This window comes from Hypanus sabinus, chromosome 3, assembly GCF_030144855.1.
Source record: "Hypanus sabinus isolate sHypSab1 chromosome 3, sHypSab1.hap1, whole genome shotgun sequence".
NCBI classification, from domain to species: Eukaryota; Metazoa; Chordata; class Chondrichthyes; order Myliobatiformes; family Dasyatidae; genus Hypanus; species Hypanus sabinus.
The window spans coordinates 49,581,778-49,605,800 of NC_082708.1; the positions used below are offsets into that span (position 1 = coordinate 49,581,778).

General features: G+C 38.8%; 2 protein-coding genes across 2 annotated transcripts in view; one reads left to right on the top strand and one right to left on the bottom strand.

Annotated features, from left to right (window-relative positions):
- The window catches only part of npat (nuclear protein, ataxia-telangiectasia locus), a 62,089-nt gene extending 44,317 nt beyond the window's left edge, over window positions 1-17,772 (top strand). The window contains exons 13-18 of the mRNA XM_059964277.1: window positions 678-2,600; window positions 3,264-3,382; window positions 3,472-3,586; window positions 5,657-5,729; window positions 10,287-11,397; window positions 16,190-17,772. Of these exons, the coding sequence (XP_059820260.1) occupies window positions 678-2,600; window positions 3,264-3,382; window positions 3,472-3,586; window positions 5,657-5,729; window positions 10,287-11,397; window positions 16,190-16,276 (3,428 nt within the window). The 3' untranslated portion in view covers window positions 16,277-17,772. The remainder of the gene's footprint in view (window positions 1-677; window positions 2,601-3,263; window positions 3,383-3,471; window positions 3,587-5,656; window positions 5,730-10,286; window positions 11,398-16,189) is intronic.
- acat1 (acetyl-CoA acetyltransferase 1) overlaps window positions 17,266-24,023 on the bottom strand; it is a 31,789-nt gene continuing 25,031 nt past the window's right edge. Inside the window, exons 9-12 of the mRNA XM_059964278.1 lie at window positions 22,033-22,146; window positions 21,033-21,097; window positions 19,276-19,433; window positions 17,266-17,819 (exon numbers count right to left, since the gene is read on the bottom strand). Coding sequence (XP_059820261.1) covers window positions 17,699-17,819; window positions 19,276-19,433; window positions 21,033-21,097; window positions 22,033-22,146 — 458 coding nt within the window. The 3' untranslated portion in view covers window positions 17,266-17,698. The remainder of the gene's footprint in view (window positions 17,820-19,275; window positions 19,434-21,032; window positions 21,098-22,032; window positions 22,147-24,023) is intronic.

The window sequence follows — 24,023 nt, forward strand, 5'->3', positions numbered from 1 at the left end:
GAAGGCATGCAATCCTGGGAAGTTTGGCCAGGTGGATTCAGAATTGGCTTGCCTGCAGAAGGCAGAGGGGTTGTGGTGGAGGGAGTACGTTCAAATTGGAGGGTTGTGACTGGTGGTGTCCCACAAGGATCTGTTCTGGGACCTCTACTTTTCGTGAGTTTTATTAATGACCTGGATGTGGGGGTAGAAGGGTGGTTGGTGCGTGGAATGCACTGCCTGAATCAGTGGTGGAGGCAGACACACTAGTGAAGTTTAAGAGACTACTAGACAGGTATATGGAGGAATTGAAGGTGGGGGGGTTATATGTGAGGCAGGGTTTGAGGGTCAGTACAACATTGTGGGCCGAAGGGTCTGTAATGTGCTGTACTATTCTATGTTCTATACTGTTTTGAACCTAGACTATAATTATTTAAATAGTACATTCAGTATTGATGAGAAGTACAATTGTGTGTTATTAATTTAGGCAGATTGTGTTTGTCTATTATTGTGATTTAGATGAAGATCAGACTACATTTTATGAGTAATTAATGCAGGAAGCCAGGTAATTGCAAAGGGTTCACAAACTTTTCTTGCAACTGTACATGTTTTTATATTAAATAGATTATTCCATGTTTTTAAGTGACTGTTGAAATTATTTAATGTGTTTTGTAGTAAGGATGTCCATTTTCTTTCCCTAGGTGTCTTGGTACCTTTAGCTTCAGCAGTCTCTGAGAAAGAGTCAAGTAGTTACACACAGAGAAGCAAAGATGATGGTGCAAAACATGCAACCAGAACATCTCCAGAATCAAATTTATCTCCAAAATCCAAAATACATGAAAGCCAGATTCTTCCAGACCTCAGCACTGCTGAAGCAAACAAATCTGGGACTTTAGTTGATAGTATGAGTTCTAGCCCCCAGGCATCCAAATGCAGCTGTTGGGTGGCTGGAGAAGCTTCTTCCCTCTCAGATCTTCCATCATCTGTTGCTGTAATCCATACTACTGTGTCAGAGTCACAAGGAACTGGGGCTGTTGCTGATATGGAAACTGAGACCCAGGCACCACCCACTGTTAATGAGAAAACAGAACTGCCTCCTGATGTGCAACAGCAGCTCTCTGAAGGCACTGTGGCTATCGAAGAGTTAAATAATCAGAATGAGAAAACGGAATCGCCATCCAAAATTATCTGTCAAAATGAGATTTGTTCAGAGGGTAATGACGTGTCTTCAGTTTGTGTTAAAAATGAATCAAAAGCAGATGCAAGTCAACATAAACTTGATGTGCCAGCAGTCAAAGATCTCAGTGCTGCTAGGGCAAGAGTTGAGAGTGCAGCTGCAGTTTGTAACGTACCACCTTCAACTTCTTCTGAAGCATCCGTTCAGTCAAATTTTGCAGTTCAGAACAGTTTTGCATATGAGCTGCCTTCATTAGACAGAAGAAACCCTTCAATTGATTCTGGCAACTCTTTTGTTACTGTGGTGCCAAATCAGCAAAATGTTGTGTTCACATCAGGAATAACTAGAACTGCTTTAACCGCCGGAACACAGTCTCAAACTCTTATTTCTCCTTTTCCTGAAACGTCAAATAGTTCTGCTGTAAGTTCTAGTTCAGTGAACATTAAATCTGGTGAAAAAAAATCAAACATTATTTCTTCAGAAATAGAATTGCCCGATCGAACAGAACCAGTTTCGTCTTCAGTATCATCTTCCAAATCAAACTCTGAGGGCAACGCTACAGCCTTACAACCAAGCTTTGTTAGCTCGTGCTTGAATCTTGTAACTGAAAGTGTTTCAACAAACATGGTGGCCAAGTCACCCGTCATTGCCACTTCTGCAAACTCTGATGTTATCTCCACTTCCAAAGTTTCAAATGCTGAACCTTCCAGCACCATGGAGGTAGATCCCACAAATATAGTGACACTCAAGATAATTATTAGTGATGATCCCAAGCAATCCTCATCCGATAGCGAATTAAGTAATGCTGTGTCCAGTATTATAAATGAAAATGTACCAACAATTGTATTATCTTCTCCAGGTGGTACACCCTTAAAAGGCAAAGAGTTAAACCAACCTTCAAGTAACAATTGTGTTGCTGTTACAGAGACCGTCTCTACACAAAATTTGTGTGTGAGAAATGAAGAATCTGAAAGTGCTGTAAGTAGCTTGGAAATGCCAGAGGAACCTGAAAGCAGCGTGCAGAATGTTGTGTCAGCTGATACGGAAACTACGCCCACACAAAGCATTACATCTAGTAATGTTACAGTTAATATACCACCTCAGTCCAACAGTAGTCTGTGCACTCAAAATCCGCTTAGTCTAAAAAAAGACACTGGGCTGATACAGTTAGTGCCTACTACTACCACATTTGGGCAGTCTAGCAATGTTCTGATAGCAGCTTGTGTGCAAGATTCTACAGGACAGCCTCTGATAAAAGGAGATGAATCTAAGAATGCTAACACATTCATTTTGGATCACCGTCGGGGTTCTGCAAATGTCTTGATGCTACCAAGCAGCTCTACTTCTGCAACCATATCAACATCAGCTCCTCAGGTTTTATCTACACCTCCAAGGCCAAGCACAGTTTTTACCATGGGGCAACCTGCATCTTCAAGTTTTCCACAAGGTATTTTGTACGTATTGATACTTCAGTCAAAACTAGAGTTGTAAATCTGTTAGAGGATAATTAATGGAACTTACAGATCGCCAGTGATGTGGCCAACTTTTTTGGATTATTGTATAGCACTTTCCAACTTCATTATGTAATGACCATTAAGCTATTGCAAGCCTATGTCAAAGATACAAACAATTCATGCGATGATAAAAGATTGGTATAAATGGGCAAGCTAGAGAGCAAAGGCCAACTGGAACTTTCCCACCCTACCTTTGCAGCTCCTTCTATCATTGCTTATGCTCTCAGTAATACCTATATTGATGTTTGAGCATGCAACTTGCCAAAGAACACAGACTGTGCTAATATATTACAGAAAGAAGTTGTGGTGCACTTTTCTTGTCTGTTGTTATTTGTTGATCCCTGTATTTGCTCAAGGATATCTTGGTTAGTGAAGAATAATGCTAAGGTTGATTTTTATTTTCTTTTGCTATTTCTTATGAGGACATTCATGTAAACAGCAATAGCTGCATTCATGAACAAGTTCTACTAAGTGATGTTCCATTTGTTACCTTTTCCATCGCTGAGCTGGTAATTGCTTCTAAACATAATAGCTTAAACATATGAAGTCTTCCAGTTTGGCCTGCTACTGACAATTGAGATGTGATTTTTATTTAGGTTCCACTTTCATTATCACATCCCCAGTTCAGCCGATGCTGCAAGGTGTAATGGGAATGATTCCAGTTTCAATAATGGGTCCAAATAATGGAACCTCGTTCACTTTGTCACCCCAACAGGCAAGTTCATATGTATTCTGTTTGCAATGAATAACATATCTCTGCATGCAGTATTTTATGATTACTGAATTTTCTGTTTGCATCAGCAGGTTCTCCGTATGCCAGTATCATCTTCACAGGGCAAAAAATGTAACGGATTCAGTAAACTGCCCATTTCGAGAAAACCACCACAGTTAACTGTTCAGCCAAGCACCTTAAGTGCAGGTTAGTAATTATGGAAAGAAATTTCTGGAGAGGGAAAAAAAAATCAACAATGTGCTTTGTTACCCTGTTGAAGCAGTAATCAGATGGAATTAAATGCTCTAACAAAAACAGGTATTTCAGGATGTAGGCATGTTTTATGATTTGTAATGTCACCACTGTTGCAATATAGAAAGCCTACAGCACAATACCAACCCTTCGGCCCACAAAGCTGTGCTGAACATGTCGTTTAGAGATTACCTAGAGTTACCCATAGCCCTCTATTTTTCTAAGGTCCATGTACCTATCCAGGAGTCTCTTTAGGAGTACCCTATCATATCTGCCTCCACCACCATTGCCGCCAGTCCATTCCATGCACTCACCACTCTCTGTGTTTAAAAATAAATAAATAAAATGACAAACACACAACAACTTACCCCTGACATCTCCTCTGTACCTGCTTCCAAGCACTTTAAAACTGTGCCCTCTCTCGTTAGTCATTTCAGCCCTGGGGAAAAAAAGCCTCTGACTATCCACACAATCAATGCCTCTCATCATCATATACACCTTTATCAGGTCTCCTCTCATCCTCCGTTGCTCCAAGGAGAAAAGACAGAGTTCACTCAACCTATTTTTATAAGCCATGCTCCCCAATCCAGGCAACATCCTTGTAAATTTCCTCTGCACCCTTTCTATGGTTTCCACATCCTTCCTGTAGTGAGGTGACCAGAACTGAGCACAGTACTCCAAGTTGGGTCTGACCAGGGTCCTATATGGCTGCAACATTATCTCTTGGCTCCTAAACTCAATCCCATGATTGATGAAGGCCAATGCACTGTTTGCCTTCTTAACCACAGACTCAACCTGTGTAGCAGCTTTGACATATGGACTCGGACCCCAAGATCCCTCTGATCCTCCACGCTGTCAAGAGTCTTGCCATTAATACTATATTCTGCTATTATACTTGACCTACCAAAATGAGCCACCTCACACTTACCTGGGTTGAACTCCATCTGCCACTTCTCAGCCCAGTTTTGCATCCTATCAATGTCCTGCTGTAACCTCTGACAGCCCACCACACTATCCACAACACCCCCATCCTTTGTGTCATCAGCAAACTTACTAACCCATCCCTCCACTTCCTCATCCAGGTCATTTATAAAAATCACGAAGAGTAAGGGTCCCAGAACAGATCCCTGAGGCACACCACTGGTCACCGTGCAGAATATGACCCGTCTACAACCACTCTTTGCCTTCTGTGGGCAAGCCAGTTCTGGATCCACAAAGCAATGTCCCCTTGGATCCCATTCCTTCTTACTTTCTCAATAAGCCTTGCATGGGGTACCTTGTCAAGTGCTTTGCTGAAATCCATATGCACTGGTCTTTCTCTTCCAGAATATCTCATCCAGTCCTGATAACCTATCCAACGATGCTTTCCAAAAGCTCCAGCACATGCTCTTTCTTAATATCTATATGTTCAAACTTTTCAGTCCACTGTAACTCATCCCTACAATCACCAAGATTCTTTTCCGCAGTGAATACTGAAGCAAAGTATTCATTAAGTACCTTTGCTATGTCCTCCAGTTCCATACACACTTTATTGGTCCTATTCTCTCACATCTTATCCTCTTGCTCTTCACATACTTGTAGAATGCCTTTGGGTTTTCCTTAATCCTGTCCACCAAGGCCTTCTCATGGCCCCTTCTGGCTCTCCTAATTTCAGGAGCTCCTTCCTGCTGGCCTTATAATCTTCAAGATCTCTATCATTCCCTAACTTTTTGAACCTTTCATAAACTTTTCTTTTTGTTTTGACTAGATTTACAACAGCCTTTGTACACCATGGTTCCTGTACCATATCATCTTTTTCCTGTCTCATTGGAACATACCTATGCAGAACTCCACACAAATATCCCCTGAGCATTTGCCACATTTCTGCCGTATTGCGGTGAAATTTTGTAGCTTGGTTATCAGCCTTAATCTTCATTTTCATTTCTTTATAGAAGACTATAAATGAGAAAAGGTTTGTTTTGTTACTTTATTTTGAAATTGTTACCGGGAACTAATTATTTAATTATTTTCTATTTTGTGTTCTAGGACCACCATCTGTTATTGGCACTTTAATTTCAATAGATTCATCAATAACACAGAATACAAACCTAGCCCAGAGGTAATAACAGGTTTATTCCAATCAGTCTCTATGCTATCAGTATCAGTAATTCTGTGTTTAGCTTTTGCTCTGTTTTGACTTGTACTAGACTAGTTTGAATACACGATTTATTTTGTGAACTCTGTCAGAATCACCAAAACTATTAAATTTGTGTGATTGTGTGTGACCACCTCTTCACTCCAGTACAATGCAGAATTGATATAGGTTTGTCAGTTTTAAGGAGAATGGGAGCAACTGATTATCCATTGAGATGAACATTTATCTTTTTGACATGAGTGGAAGTAGAATTTATGCAAATTTGGAATTGATTAATTATTTCTGTGAAGAGAAAAACCAGTTAGCAATTGTTCTGTGTGTGCTCTTGAATAAGACAGAAGCTTTGCTTTACTTGTCACCAAACAATTGATACTACAGCGTACAATCATCACAGCGATATTTCATTCTGCACTTCGCGCTCCCGGAAGTACAAATCGAAGTAACTATAATAAAAATTTAAATTATAAATCATAATTAGAAAATAGAAAAGGGAGAGTACGGTAGTGCAAGTCAGGTCCAGATATTTGGAAGGTATGGCCCAGATCCAGGTCAGGATCTGTTCAGCAGTCTTATCACAGTTGGAAAGAAGCTGTTCCCAAATCTGGCTGCACGAATCTTCAAACTCCTGAACCTTCTCCAGGAGGGAAGAGGGACAAAAAGTGTGTTGGCTGGGTAGATCGTGTCCTTGATTATCCTGGCAGCACTGCTCTGACAGCATGCGATGTAAAGTGAATCCAAGGATGGAAGATTGGTTTGTATGATGTGCTGGGATATGTTCTCTGTCAATAATTTGCACCATTTTGTTTTAATTTTGGATCTTAATTTATTCAGCCCAGATTACTTATTTGCTTATTTATTGAGATATACTGCAGAATAGGCCCTTCTAGCCCTTTGAGCTGTGCTACCCAGCTACCTCTCATTTAATCATGGGAGAATTTACAATGACCAATTAATCTATGTCTGGTACGTCTTTGAATTGTGGGAGCAAAGTGGAGCACCACGTGTTCCAGGGAGAGAACGTACAAACTCCATATAGATAGTGGTGGGAATCGATCCCAGGTCACTGGTACTGTGGAGCGTTATGCTAACCACTGCAGTACTGTTCTGTCCCACCATTTCCCCTATTACCATGCATGAATTTCTCTTGCCTTTTACTGTACATTAAAGACCATAAGAACGTGCAAAGTTTTCCTCCTTTCACATTGATCGATATGTTAATAATGGAATGTTAATTCCTTGACTTCCCTCATTGCTAATTGATCTCTGTTTTCAACATTTAGTATTTTTTAGGAATTGGTGTTATTACATTTTTGTAGTTTTCTCGAGTACTGAAGTCAATTTTCTCAAAGTGATGATGAAGACTGAATTCGTAATTTGGAAGTTTCACATTGATTAGTTCCATTTAATTCAATTGAGCCGTTTTGTTTAACAATATCTGCGTTTAAAATCCCTGTCCAAGATGATGTGCTGCAAAACTCCTGTTCTGTATAAATGCAAGCCCTTTAACCCATCACATTTCACCTTTAATCATTTACAAATGCATATAGTGCTTTAAGATAAAACCATTTAAACGGGCAACAAAATGACAAGTATGATTTGAAGGTTTATAGCATTGAAGGAGATTTTGAGGCTCTGAAAGGAGAATATTGACAAGCAAAGAATAGAATAGAATTTTATTTCTTATATTCATCTCACAACATGAGAGAGCTCTGCGTCCCCATACAAGCAATAAGGAAGGGAAATGTGGGAGGATATTGCCCAAACACTAAGACTGTATACAAAACTGTTATGTGTACATGTGTGTATAGTCAGATATGCAATCAGATCAAATCAAAGTGTATTGATAAATCTGCTGGCCTGGTGACAGAAGCTGTCGGAGCCTGTTGGTTTTGGCCATAATGTGGAAGCAGCTGAAACAGTTTGTGGTTGGGGTGGCTGGAATTCCTGATAATTCTCCAGGCCCTTTTTACACACCAGCTGCTGTAAATATCCTGAATATTCACATCCACAGATGTGCTGGGCTGTCCACATCACTCTATGCAATGTTCTGTGATTGAGGGAAGTACAGTTTCCATACCAGGTGGTGGCACAGCTAAGTCAGGATGCTCTCAATAGTGCCCCAGTAGGAAGTCCTGAGGATTTGGGGACTCATGCCAAACTTCTTCAGACGTCTGCGGTGAAAAAGGCGCTGATGTGCTTTTTTCACCACATAGCCAGTATGTGCAGTCCAGGTGAGATCCTTGGTGATATGTGTGTATATCAAGGAACTTGAAACTACTCAGTCTCTCAACTGCAGTCCCATTGATGTCAATAAAGGCTAGGCAGTCTCAGTTCCTCCTGTAATCCATGACCAACTCCTTTGTTTTTTCGACATTGAGGGAGAGAGGTTGTTTTCTTGGCACCACTCTGTCAGGGTGTTGACTTCTGCTCTGTAGGCTGTCTCATCATTGTTGGAAATAAGGCCTATCAAGGCTGGTTTTACTCTGGACCTGACTGCTGAACTCTGTAATCTGAATGCCAAAACTAAAAGTATTCAATTTGGCTGGTTTGAGATGCTTATTTTGAGCACAAAAACATTTATTATTTTCTGGTTCAGAATTGCTAGGGTCAGGTTATTCAAAATATGGATGGGAGGAAAAAATGCAAATTGGGATCTACAAATCAATAGAACTAATATGAATTGTTCTTGGGGACAGGACAGTGACAAGCCGAACTTCCTTTACCTGCTCAGAAGTAAAGGCTTTGGCGCTCCTTCCTTGTGATCACATCTCTGAGCTGGCCTAGGACAGGTCATCCAATGTTACTGCCCAGGAATTTAAAGCTGCTGACTCTATTCATCTGCATGTTCACCCTCCTCATCTCAACAAATGAGAGGTTGTTGTGGCACCACTCAACCTGGTGTCCTTTCTCACTCTGGTGACTCATCACCACTTGATTCATTCAACAACATTGGTGAATTTGTTAATGACACTGGAGCTGTGTTTAACCTCTTTGTGTGTGTATGTGTATATAGAGAGCAGAGCAGGGGTCTCAGTATTCACTTTGAAGTACACCTGTGTTGATAGTCAGCAAGGAGGAGATGTTGTTACCATTCCTCACTGATTGAGGTCTGCCAGCAAGAAAGTCAAGTGTCAAAGTAAAGCTCAAAATAAAAAATCTTATTAACAGATTACATACATGTCACTGCATACACCCACGATTTTTTTGCAGGCATACTTAGCAAATCTACAGAACAGGAACTGTAAACAAACTCTGAAAATGCAGATAATAAATAACAAGATAAAAGAGTCATTAAATGAGCATAGTTATCCCTTTTGTTCAAGAGCCTAATGGTTGAGGGGTAGTAACTGTTCTCGAACCTGGTGGTGCGAATTCTGAGGCACCTGTACCTTCTATCTGATGGCAGCGGAGAGAAAAGAACATGGCCTGGGTGGTGAGCCGCAGTGTTTGCATGTAAATGTGCTCAATAGTTGGAGAGTTTTACTCATTATGTACTAGACCAACTCCACTACCTTTTGTAGGAATACCTGCTCAAAGGCATTGGTGTTTCCGTACCAAGCTATAATGCAGTTGGTCAGCACACTTTCCACCATGCACGTATGGAAGTTTGCCAGGGTTTGTGATGACATGCCAAATCTCCGCAGACTCCTGAGGAAGTAGAGGTGCAATTGTGCTTTCTTTGCAATTACATTTACATGATGGGTCCAGGACAGGTCCTCAGATAGTGATACCCAGAAATTTAAAGTTACTGACCCTCTTCACCACTGATCCTCCAATTGAGTAGTGGCTTGTGGACCTCTGGTTTCCCTCTCCTGAAGTCTACTATCAGTTCCTTGGTCTTGTTTACTTTGAGTGAGAGGTTGTTGTTTCACTCTCCCTCCTGTATGCTGATTCCTTGCCCCCTTTGATACAGCCCACAACAGTGATGTCATCAGCTAACTTGCGAACCAATTGCAGAGGTAAGTTTAGAGGCCCAGTTTTTGAAGCATGGTTTTACTGAAATATTTAAGGCAACTATCCACAAAAGTGTTTCTGTAGATGTACATATTTCACAAAGACAATAATTAAACTGTGTAAGTGAGGGGCTGTGGGAGCAAATTTGGTCTCTTAAATATTTAATACTTTTTACTAGAGAGACAATAAAAATTAAAGTAAAACATCATAAATTCACTCCAGCATTTAGAAGTACTGGAATGATTTCAAATACAGTAGTAACACTGGTGCTAGCCAGCTGAAAGCAATAGTGAGCAGGTGAAACAGAACCAAAAACCAAATAATCACGGGTGGTTAATGCCCATTTCCTTGGGGATTTTTTTTGCCTTTTATTTTCAGCCATTCAAGTAAACAAAATTCACAAATATCAATTCCTAGCTCCAATTTTTGTTTTGAATTCCCAGCATCATTTGAGCTAATTGCAAGTGGAAAATAATGTGAAATAATCCGCATGGTTTCTGCTTTCTGTGAATTTTTGTCTTCCATAAACCTTCAGTTATATAATACAAAATTTTCATTGTTTTCTAGGAGTGAAAAGGCAGATTTGAATGCTCCTCCTGTAGACCAAGTAGGAAAATCAAGAGAACGACCAGTTGAGATCTCCAGTGCATCAAGCTCAAAACTGAAAGCTCAACACCATAGACGAGTGCTTTGTTTTGATCGTGCATCTTCCACAGAATCAATCCAACCAACTACGAAATCAAATATTGGTCAAGATAAAAAGGAAAATCGTTCAGATAAAAGTCAACCGGACCGGCTATTTGTTTTTCAAAACAAGGAGAAATCCGAAAGAACAGATGCAGGAGTTAATAAAGGACGTGAAATACAGAACAGGTCAGAAAAGAAAAATTCACTTTCTGGAGCACCTTATGATTCATTCCACAAAGCAACTGCAAACAAGGAAAATGAAGCAATCCGGGATCAGGTTAGACAGAGAAGTAGAGAAGCTTCAGATGTTTCAAATGCACAGATGCAAAAAAGAGGCACTCAAAGTGAGAGAACTAATTCTCAACCAGATGTGTCCAAGGATTCTGCAAGCAAAATTCCTGAATCTCACCTAGAATGCAAAAAAGTAAACTCTGCTCTTGTGGCCTCCCAAGAAATTGCCATTAGAAGGAATACAGATAAAAATGACAGTTTTAGTCTGACAAGCACATTGACCAAACAGGCAGCTGAGATGCTGCAAGACATGCAGAGACAAAGCCCTATCCCAAAGCAAACTAGCATTGTTGACTTAACTGTGCCCAGGACGCCAGGCTGTGCTGCACATGAAGGTCTGGATGATTGCTCAGATGTTCAACGGACTCCACAAAATAAAGGACTTGGAGATGAAAGGGCATCGCCTAGAGTAATGGCACCTCCCACAACCCCAGACATACCAACGTGTAGCCCAGCAAGTGAAACAGGAAGTGAGAACAGCGTCAGTATGGCTGCGCACACACTCATGATTCTCTCAAGGGCGGCGATTGCAAGGACTACTGGTGCCACACCTCTGAAAGATCATACACACCAAATCAGATCACCACTTAGCCAGACAAAGAAAAGGAAGCTAGAAGAACAGGAAGAACAGTCTTTATCCAGCAAGATGGACCTTCAGAATTCCAATTCTCCTGGAAGGAAGAAAAGGTCAACATCACATGTAAGTTTTGTTCTTGAGCAAGTTGGTGATGGTAGAGCCAATCTAATCAATAAAAATTATTGCAAGAAATAGAATTAAATCTCAAAAAAAGAAGATAAAGGTGTGCATAATAAATGGTAAGATACTAAGAAGTGTGCAAGAGCTGGTATGTAACCATGACCCCTAAAGATGGCAGGACAGATAGATATAGTTGTTAAAGTAAGCAAGATTTTCATTGCCTTTCTTTATAACTGAAGCAACAGATGTAAGAGTGAAATGCTAATTAGTCCATATGTCAAAATTTATGGTGCTGATTTCACCCATTGTGACAATGCTGACCAGAAATATTGCTGTTCAGGTTATCCCCTTCCCAGCTTTTCTCAGGCTCTGTAGGTTTCAGGTACCCTTTCAGATCTGATGAGGGATTCTGCCTTCACTTTGCATCAGATAGTTGTCACCATTACCACGAGAAGGATGTGGCAACATTGAATTTGAAAGAGAATTGTAGATGTAAGTCTGCTTGTTTTTGCTTTTGCAAAAAGGAAGCTTGGATGAGATTTTACTTGGTCCTTGGAAGAATGAAATCTTTCCTATTCACCCTGTCTGAGCCTCTAATTCGTTTTGCCAGAGACAGAGACAGGCTTCTAACTGATTTAGATTTCCCTTTAATCTGAGAATACCCATTGTTTTTCATCGGAATATTTAAAGAGAGAAAAGATGAAATATGAAGGTAAGCAAACAAGTTTATTTGGATAGCTCTTTTCAGATATAAGGCAGTTCAAAGTGCTTTATAAGGAACAAGATAAGAGTCTTTTAAGAGACTTTTGGATAGGTACATGGAGATTAGAAAAAGAGGGCTATGGGTAAGCCTAGTAATTTCTAAGGTAAGGACATGTTCGGCACAACTTTGTGGGTCGAAGGGCCTGTATTGTGCTGTAGGTTTTCTATGTTTCTATGTAAGATATAAAAATAAAACAAAATTTCAGACATTACATGAGAATAAAATCACAAAAAATAGTTATGGTAAATAGAAGTTATAGTGCAGGAAATTCTACTTAAAAGCTACAGTGAAAGGAGAGGATTTAAACCTCTATTTAAAAGAGCTTAAAGTTGACACAGACCTCTGATCATCTGGAAGCTTATTCCAGATATGTGGAGCATAGTAACTGAAAGCTGCTTCACCATGTTTAGTTTTGACCCTGGGGACAGTAAGCAGACCCGCCCCAGGCGACCCGAGAGCTCTGGAAGGTTCATAGCAGGAGACCAGAGATGTATTTTGGCCCTAGACCATTCAGTGGTTTATAAACTAGTAGTAATATTTTAAAGTCACTCCTCTGATGGAGTGAGGACTCTAGCAGCAGCATTCTGAATGAGCTGCAGCTATCAGGGATATTTTACAGAGACCTGTGAAAATGTCATTACATTAGTTAAGCCTACTAAAAATAAATACATGGACAAGTTTTTCTAGATCTTACTGAGACATGAATGCTTTAACTCTATATTTTTAAGATGGTAGTAGCCTGACTTTGTAATTGTCTTAATATGGCAGTTAAATTTTAAGTCGGAGTCCATCACAACACCATGGTTTCTGGCTTGGTTTGTGGTCTGTAATGACAAGGATTCACAGTGAGCACTGACTTTTAATCATTCTTTTTTGACACCAAAAACAACTATTTCAGTTTTCTGTGTTTAACTGGAGGAAATTTTTGCTTATCCAATCAGTGATTTGTTCAATACAGTTTTTTAGTATTGGACCACAGTCACTTGATGACACTGTTGCTTATCCTGATTTGAACAAGAGGGAGCATGTATATATTGAACAGAAGAGGCCCTAGTGTGGACACTTGAGGCACTCTGCATGTCATTTTTGTTCGGTCAGATATGCACTATCAATTGATACAAAATAGTCCATCGTGTAAATACGATTTAAACCACTTCAGGACTGTACCAAAAAGACCCACCCAGTTTTCCAGTCTGTTCAGTAATATGCTGTGTCAAAAGCAGCACTAAGATCCAGTAAAACCAAAACTGAAATTTTATTCTCATCATGGTTTAAGTGGATATTATTTAAAAACTTGGCCAGAACAGTCTCAGTTCTGTGGTGTTGTCGAAATCCACACTGGAAAGCATTCAGTTGCTTATTGCCAAAAAGCTATTGAGTTTATTGACTTTACTTAAAACATGGTAAGTTTGATATAGGCCTGTAGTTATTAATGACTGAGGCATCTGGTTGCTTTTTTTTTAAAAAAGAGGCTTAATAACTGCAGTTTTCAGGGTTTTTGGGATGCAGCCTGATAGAAAAGAAATGTTGACTATTGGCAGAATGTCTGGTGCCATCCGTTTTAAAGCATCTTTTTAAAAAGCTTGTAGGTAAAAGAGAGAATAGGAGGAGGATTTCAGGTGTAGCACAACTTTTTTAGTAAGCTAGTCAATAATATAAAGAGGAATACCAACAGTTTTGTCAAATATATCAAGAGTAAGAGATGTGAGAATGGATATTTGTCTACTGGAAAATGACACTGGAAGGGTAGAAATGGGGGACAAAGAAATGTTGGACAAACTTAATATGTATTTTGCATTAGTCTTCACTGTGAAAGACACTAGCAATATGGTAGAAGTATCAGGTGTCAGGGGTCAGGAAGTGTAAAGTTACCATAACTGGAGAGAAAGTTCTTAAGGAAACTGAAAGGTCTGAAGATAGATCAGTCACCTGAACCAGATGGTGTACACCCCAGGGTTCTGAAAGAGGTAGCTGGAGCATTAGTAGTGATCTTTGGACTATTTTAACTGTGCCCGTGGTCTTTTTTTTTACATCAATTATTCTATTGTTTGCACTGTTGTAACTATGTGGTTTTGTGCAGGTCTTGTAGCTTTAGTTTTGGTCTTGTTTTGTCTGGTGGGTTTGGAGATCCTTTCTGGGAAACACGCTAAGATGGTAGCATGATATTAATACGCAGCAGCCTCTCCGGATTCTGGATTGGGGATTGCCAAACGTTATGTGGATTTTCTGGTGTAGTCTGTTTTGTCATGTGCTTTTGTGATATCATTCTGGAGGAACGTTGTCTCATTTTTTAACCATTGCATTTGTGGTTTCTAAATGACAATAATCTGAATCTTTCAAGAATCACAAGATTCTGGAGGACTGGAAAATTGCAAATGTCACTCCACTCCTTAAGAGAGGCAAAAGGCAGGAAATTAATAGAACTGTTAGCCTGACTTCAGTGTTTGAAAAGATGTTGGAGTCCATTATTAAGGATAAGTTTTCAGGGTAGTTGGAGGCATATGATAAAATAGGTTGTCATGGTTTCCATAAAGGGGAAATTTTGCATGATAAATCTGTTGGAATTTTTTTGAGGAAATAATAGGCAGGATAGACAAGAGTCAGTGGATGTTATTTGCTTGGATTTTCAGAGGGCTTTTGATAAGGTGTGCATATGAGGCCGCTAAACAAGGTAAGAACCCATGGTACCACAGGAAAGATATTAGCATGGATAGAAGATTGATAATCAGGAGGCAAGGAGTGGGAATAAAGGTTGACCTTTTCTGATTAGTTGCCAGTGACTAGTGATAATCCACAGGTGTGGGTGCAGGGACTGCTGCTTTTCACCTTTATTTGTCAATGATTTGGATTTGTGGCTAGGTTTCTGAACCACATGAAGATATATGGAAGGGCAAGTTATCATTGCAGAAGAACCTACACAGATTAGCAGAATGGGTAAAGAAGTGATAGATGGAAAACAGTGTAGAGGATTGTGTGGTCATGCACTTTGATAGAAAGAATAAAGGCATAGACTCATCTTTTTTTTAAATGAGGAACAAATTCAGAAATCGGGTGCAAAGGGATTTGCGAGTCCTTGTGCAGGATTCCCTAAATGTTAACTTGTAATGCTGAGTCTTTAGAAGGCATTGGTCAGACTGCACTTGGAAGTATTGTGAGCAGTTTTGTCCCCTTGTCTAAGAATAGTTGTGCTGGCATTGGAGAAGATCCAGAGGAGGTTCCTGAGAATGAAAAGGTTGACATATGAGCATTTGGTGGCTCTGGGCCTATATTCACTGGAGTTTAGATGATTGAGGGGGAATCTCATTGAAATCTTAACAAATGTTGAAAGTCCTAAATAGTAGAGTGGATGTTTCCTATAGTGGGTTAGTTGAAGACCAGAAGGCACAGCCTCAGAATAGAGAGATTCCATTTAGGGCTGGCAAGCATTAAATTATCAAGTTCTGCAGGTTAGAAGTTGTAGATGAAAAGGCTGGCCCAAAAAGCGGTGGAATAGGTCATACCTAGAGGAAACAGACAATGAAGGTTGTAGCAACAGCTGAAACAGTGGTAGAATCGGGTCCTCTATTTTGCTGCTTGAAGTTTGCCCTTGTCTACAAACTACCATAAAGTTATTCCCCAGGTTGGGGGTGAGGAAGAAAGTACAACACTGAGCACAAAGTTCATGAGTAAAGATAGGGTATTATAAATAAAGGAGTAAGGGATAAAGCAATTTGTAGCTGAACATTCAATAGTGATCATGAACCAAAAATGCTTTTGCAGTTTTGCTGTCTACCAGAGTGAAACCTTTATTTCCCCTCCCCCTTATGATTTTTTGCTGGTTGAGCAAAGTTAGTGCAATATACAGCATCCATTTTGTTTATGCATAGAAATATGGTTCTCTCCGAGGCTGCAATGACCATCTTACAAGGTGCATTTAAAGTTCCAATCAGATGACTAATTATCAAAGTCAATAGCTGTTCAGAATTCATAATTACCTAGTATGAAATAGCAAAAAAAAATCTTATTTTTAAAATGAAGTATTTTATCTTCCAGAAACACAAGAGAAAGAATCACCTCGACTCTTTTCCTGTTGAAATGGATGTAGACAAGTTTTTGAGTTCGCTGCAATATGATGAATGATTATGCAGCGTTCATTATGGCCTGTATTTTCTGGTATTTTAGTATTCACATACAATTTTAAACAAATTACAGTGTCAGTACTTAAATTTCAATTTATATTAAGTACTTGCTCTCTAACTACGCAAGATGTAAAGATGACCTTGGAAGTATTGTAGAAAGTGGCAACTAAACATTTCACATACATGCTTGTATTGAACTTTAATTGTACAGTATATTCTAAATTACTATTGTCTGATGCTATCAATGTGTAAATACTGTAAAGCTTCAAACTGTAATTTCAAATCTACCTTAAAGAAGTGGAATTACTTGCGTGTCTGATTGTTTTATTTCAGAAATATTACTAAAATAGTTTGTCAAGAAACATTTAGATACAGCACAGTACCATGCCCTTCTGGCTACTGCTCTATGCAACTATGTGACCAATTAACCTCCTAACCTGTTTCTTTGGAATGTGGGAGGAAACCAGGACACCCAGAAGCAACCCACGCAGTCACGGGGAGAATGTGCAAACTCCTTGCAGTTAGTGCTATGAATTGCACCCAGGTTGAACTATGCTACCGTGTATTTGATGGCGTTAATAACATTTCTGGTCCTTAATTGTTTTCTGTTCAAGTGGCCAAAGATGCTGTTAGCCTCACATTATTTTACATTTGAAGGGACTTAAAGGGTATAGGAAATAAAGGATTTTTCATTATAATAATTAAATAATTGTAGAATTTCCACTGATTAAGTTTCTTGTAGCTGGACAGGCTACAGTAGTTGTACTGATATAATCTAATGCCCAGATTTACCCATGCATAATAGCTGCACCAAACACTTGAAATTTTTTTCTACCAGGCTGATAATGTTTGGCTTCTAAAAGGAATGTTTCTTTCAACAAAAGGTGAAAATTTGCACTTGGATAATGACTCTTTTTCCTACTTAAATATTTGTAAAGTCAGTGTTGCACAATTATTGACTATAATAAGAAAAAATAATGATCACTTAGCCATGGCTTGTATACAATTTATTAATACTGTAGAATTTTATAATTTAAACCCAAATTCTTTTCTAAAATTGAGTTCTTATACACACATTATAGATCAATTGTAACTACCTCCTGTTGCATGTACTTAGTTTTTAAAAAAACAAGCTTAGCTTTCAGTTTGGTTTCAGAAGAAAAAAATTATGAAAGGCTGCACATTTTCAAGTGGGATGAAGTTACACTGACGGCATGTTTCAAGTACATTCTTAAATGTACTTTGCTGTTATTGCCAGTGCTTCCATAAATCAGTAATATTTTTCACCACTGCAAAGATGGTTTTTACACAGTAGAAATGCAAAAACATTGCAACTATATAATGCATTATTGTTCAGTATTCATCGTAGTGATAGTGAGAAATACATGGCCTTTGAATCACAGCTCAGAAAGGACACTGTATTTTACAGTCGTTGAATAAGTATTGAAGAAGCACCACCACCCCCATTACAAATTCCAGCAAGACCATATTCTCCAGGTTTCAGATTGTAAGCCATGTGTCCAACAATTCTTGTTCCAGACATCCTAAAAAAAAAGTGATCAAAAATATTATTTTTCTTCCTGCATCAGACAGCAATAAAAAGGCATCCAAAAGTTTAAGTTTGAGACATTTAAGTTTAGCCTAGCAAAAAGAGAATGAATACTAATGAATTATTATTTGTTGTCAATTTAGAGCTACGTATTATTTCTTAATGAAGTGCTGTGCAACAGTGCCAACAATGATAGAGTTTACAGTATGGAAATAAGCCCTTCAGCTCATTTGGCTCACAATAACCAAGATTCCCATTTGCTTGCATTTGACCGCTATCTCTCCAAACCTTTCCATATTAAGTTGCCCCTCAGGTTGCTATTAAATCTTCCCCCTTCATCTTAAACCTTTGCCCTCTAGTTTTTGATTTCCCCAATCTTGGGGAGTAAGTTTGAGTACACCAAACCTATGTCCCTCATAATTCTGAATACCTCAATAAGATCATCCCTCATTCTCCTATCCTCCATTGAATGAAGTCCCAACCAATTCAACCTCTCCATAATTTAATCCCTTGCATCCCAGCAACATCCTTATAAATCTTCTCTGCACTCTTTCCAGTTTGATGGCATCCTTCCTATATCAGGGTGACTAAACCTGAGCACAATATTCCAAATATAGCCCCCCAAATGTTTTGTACAACTGCAACATCTCAACTTCTATACTCAATGCCCTGAGTCATCTTCATCTAGGAACCATGTATCTGTAACTCCAAGATCACTCTGTTCTAACCATTGCCCGTGTCCCAAAACATTTTTTCCACAGTGTATTTAGACACAGAATTAAAGATAATCCTTTGGAAATCAATAAGTCTTAAATGAAGTTAATTTTTTTGTAAACTTCCTTAATAGGATTAAATGATTCAACTCATCACTGGAAAGCAAACTGGTATTCCTTGTGACAAATAGCCTTGCAGGAGATTAAGCAGATAATTCTCCAAAAAGGTCTGGATATTGTGTGTCAGGAAGCCTGGCAGGTTAAAGGTCTTTTCCTACTAAGTGCCCAGCAGATCCCATTATCCAAAACAGACGATAGTATAGAAACCTGTCCATTTGTACGATACAAAACTTGTTTTCTAAGGGAATTATTTACTTAGTCCTATATTCTGCAATTATCCAATGATACAAAACAAACAAGGTTGAATTAGATAATCTAGAAGTAAACAATGCATTGACATTAATATACCTGAGATAGGTATTAACTATTGCTTTGTTACCCTCATACTGAAGTGCTCAAAGTGATGTGGCACTATACAAACAAAGCAGCCAAGTGAGGGCCAATACATGAATGGTTTTATTACAAGCCCCCTCTCTTCCCCACCCCCCGCCAAGTTAAATGGTCTGACCTTACTATACAAAGACAGGGTATCATTAACTGCCACTTAAATCTTTTAGAAGCAGCTGTTAACAATTTTAGATCCAAGGTCATGTGGTAACTTTTAGAAATTCCACTTACCCAATGGGATGACCCAGAGAAACTGCTCCACCATTGACATTAACTTTTTGAGGATCAATATCCAACAGTTTGATGTTTGCTAGAACAACGACGCTAAATGCTTCATTAACTTCCCACATTGCAATATCTTCCTTCTTTATACCTGTTGTTTTCAGAAGCTGATTGAATTTAAAAAATTACTTACATATTTCATAACTGTAGTTCAAAATATCGTTTGCTAAGCAATCAAATCTTTTTAACAGCTTTTATACAGCCCCATGTTAAATAAGTTTGGTATAAAACTCACACTAACTTGAATTCTAAGTCTTCTTCAATCATGACTACCATTGCCATTCCTGAACATATAAGAGACAATCATTCTTAAACAGTGATGTTTATATTGGAGTCATACAACAAGGAACCAGGCCCTTCAGCCCAACTTGTCTGTGAGGAGCAAGTCCCATCTACCCATTGCCTTTAAACCTTTCCATCCACGTCCTTAGGTAGATGCCTTTTGAATGTTGATTATGTGCCCATTTTGGGTGCTCATTCAAAATATACAATATGCTTTGTGTGACGAAGCTGCCCCTGAGGCCCTTTTTAAATGTCTCACCTCAAAACCTCAGACTTAGGCCCTCATTTGGGAAAAGACATGCTAAAATGTTTATGCCCCTCATGATCTTGTATACCACTATCAGGTCACCCGGAAACCTAGAGAATAAAGTCCTAGTCTGCAACTTTTCTTTGTAACTCAGACACCCCTACACCACTCCACCACCCCCCCCATCCAGGCAACATCCTGATAAATCTTTGTTGCATTCCTAGTTTAATAATGTTTCCTATAACAGGGTGACCAAAATACTCCCAAGTGCAGCCTCTCCAATGTCTTATATAACAGCAACATAACTTCTCAACTTCTGTATGCAATGTCCTGAGTGAAGGCCAGCAGGTTAAAAACCACCTTCACCATACTATGTGATGATACTTTCACCTGCACTAATTCCCTCTGTTCCAATAACCCTTACAGTGCCCTACTATTCAATGCACAAATACCCTGATCTAAATCACTCAAAACAGAATACCTCATACTAATCTGGATTGAAAGCCATTTTCCAATTTTCAGCCCAGTTACCCAGCTGACCAAGATGTCCCTGTGGTTTCTCACCTTCTTCAGTATCTAAACCACCACCTATTTTAGTATTATAAACTTGGTATGACTTGTACTTCTACATCTAAATGTTCGAACAATAATAGTTGCAGCCCCTATAGCACACCACTAGATACAGGCCTCTGTCCAAAAAACCACCCTTGACCAGCACCCTCTGCTTGCTTTCTGCAGTTATAATGACAATTTCTATTGGAAGTTCACAGACAGGCTTCTTTTAAATACACATTTCATTTAAAAAGCAGATCTTGGTCTTCTGAAAATTATAATAAAATAAAGGAATGTGTATTTTGGGAAGCATCACTGATCTTATTCCATAGAGCATTATTCTCTCAATGGCCAACCTGAAATAGTACCAACTCCACCAGTGTGATTTTTTTTTGTATGTATCAGTCATTCTATGGTCATTAAGATCTGGAATTAAAATAATTGTCTCCACATCATGATCAGACACGCATACCCAAGAGTTAGAGGCCACTGGCTAGCTGAATTTCAATTACAAATCCACAGTATAATCCTGTGTGCTACCCAGATATAGTTTTTCCTCTGTTCCACCTCACAGCCCTTGAAGAAATGTAGATTTTTTAATATATATATACACACACACACGTACCTTTGGTACAGCTAAAGCAGGTGCAATTGGAAAGTCAATTGGATCAACTGCAGCATCCCCAAATGCTGTAAAATAATAATAAAACAAAATTTTCATACAAAAAAGCAACAAGATCACTGGAAGAACAAACACTCTGATAAAAATGTGATTATTAATAAAATGTTAAAATGCTAGAATCTCATCTTTTTTTGGTGCCTTCCTTGTTATAATTTATTTTCAAACTTCCTGGATTAAAATAATTTGCATGCATTCAGCAGTCTGTTATGAACTTAAATGATGAAATGCCGTTTTTCTCTAGAATGCATCCTGATTTTTGTACTTTCTAGCACTCTGTTTTAATTTCAGATTTCCACCATTTGCAGTTTAGTGTCTTTCCAATTTCACTTCTGGCAGATCTTTTTAAAACTAGAAGAAAGAATGTAGAAACTTGATTAGCTCTTGCAATTCCTTGATCTCTCACTCTGATGCATTGAATTAGCACTGAAATACACGCATGCATGACATACTGAAAACATCAAGACCATCCTTTCTCATCCCTTCCTTGCTTAAGAATAAAAAGTGCAGGTATTTTACCAGATGCAGTTCCCAAGAAGTACAAACTAATGGTACCAAGGCCCACTGGCAACCTAATTCTAGTATTCCTATTTCTACTCAAACGATTTAAGTTAATAGCCTTTAACAATTCATTATAAAGCAGTTTATTCTTTTCTTGCATACAAGAGAGACTGTAGATGCTGGAAGCCTGGATCAGCCCACATAAAAGGTTGGAGGAACTCAGGTCAGCTGATGAATGGTCTGGGACTGTTCATTTTCCTCAGCAGATGCTGCCTGACCTGCTGAGCTCCTCCAGCATTTGTGTGTTGATCCATATTTTTTCTTGTTGCAATATTATGTTCTAAACACGGTATAATATTGCCAACAGATACTATAAATATAGCTACTATAAGCATTCATAACTGGCAATTTTTTTTCTGCAATAGGAAACCAGAATGTTACATACCTACAATTCGTGCCATTGGAGTAACATTTAGTCTTTTAGCTGCATCTGTAGTCATTAGCACTAAAGCTGCAGCTCCATCATTTATGGTGCTTGCATTGGCAGCTGTAATTGTACCTTCAGAGAAAATACACCTTTTAGTATTTCTAAATACAGTGGTTGTAACTCTTCTGCACTCTAATAAATACAGCAATATCTTTATAAATGAAGCATTAATCATTTGGTATAAACCTTTTAGTATATTCACTGTCCTTCACAGTGAAATGGATGTCAAACAGGTGCTGGCTGGCACTAAGGTGAATTTGCAAACCAGCATGCAAATCTGAAATTTACAAGTTCTTAAATTTTGTGAGAATTTACTTTGATTACTGCAGGTGTTGATAATGTATGGAATCTTTCACAACTACAATAACCAAAGCCCATTATACCTGATCAAATCAACAAAAACTTTAAACATTTTTTATACTTTTAAATGTTATTCTTTATAGTGATTATATTGTACACTACAGGATGCCCACTAATAAAAGGTCAATTTTTTAAGCAACACACACAAATCTCGTTTTTGATAGATTTTATTTATATTTATTTATCTAGTGACATACAAATCTAAAGAGGTAGGAGGGCAACTACAGTTGCAAGAAAAAGTTTGTGAACTCTTTGCAATTACCTAGTTTTCTGCATTATTACCTATTTTCTGCATATCTGCCTGATTTTCCCCGTCAAAATAACAGACAAACATAATCTGCTTAAACTAATAACACACAAACAACTGTACTTCTCATGTCTTTATTGAACATATTGTTTAATCATTCACAGTCTAGGCTGGAAAAGGTATGTGAACCCTTGTATTTAATAACTGGTAGAACCTTCTTTAGCAGGAATAACCTCCACCAAACATTTCCTTTAGCTGCCTTCAGACTTGCACAATGACAAGCAGGAATTTTAGACCATTCCTCCATATAAAACTGTTTCAGTTCATCAATATTTCTGGGATACCTTGCACAAACGGCTCTCTTCAGGTCATACCACAGCATTTTAATTGGGTTAAGGTCTAAACTCTGACTTGGCCATTCCAAAATACAAATTTTCTTCTTTTTAAACCATTCAGTTGCTGATTTACTCTTGAGATCCCAGTCATGGTCTTATTGCATCATTCAGCTTCTACTAAACTCAGGTGAGGGACCGCTACCCTCTCATTCTCTTGTAAAATGTCGATACAACTTTGAATTCATTGTTCCCTCAATGACTGCAAGCTGTTCAGACCCCAAGCCAGCAAAGCAGCTCCAAACCATGCTGTTCCTTCCACCGTGCTTCACAGTTGAGATGAGGTTTTGGTGTTGGTCTGCAGTGCCCTTTTCCCTCCAAACATAGCAATGTGCATTTCTGCCAAAATGTTCAACTTCTGTCTCATCTGTCCACAGTACATTGTCCCAGAAGTGTTGTGGAACATCCAGGTGCTCTTTTGTAAACTTGAGACGTGCAGCAACGTTTTTTTTTGGAGAGAAATGGTTTCCTCCATGGTGCCCTTCCCTATAGTGGAAACATGAACAAAGACTTAAAAGTTCTATAGATTTCTGCAGGTTTTTCTGCTGTTATTCTTCAGTTCTTTTTCACCTCCTTCAGCATTGCACATTGTGCTCTTGGACGCCCACTCCTAGGGAGAGTAGCAACCGTACTGAGTTTCTTCCATCTGTAGACAATTTCTCTTATTGTGGACTGTTGAACACTCAAGTCTTTAAAAATGTTTTTGTAGCTTTTTCCAGCTTCATGCATCTCTACAATTCTTCTTCCAAGGTCCTCTGAAAGTTGTTCTGATCGAGGCATGGTGCACATAAACTGATGCTTCTTGAGAAGATCAGGCTGTCAGTAACCTGACTTTTTGTGCTTTTCTTTTAAATTGGGCAGTGCACCTTTACAACCCACATCTCCAATCTCATCTCATTGACTGGAACACCCGACTCCAAGAGGTTCACAAACTTTCTTTGAACCTAGAC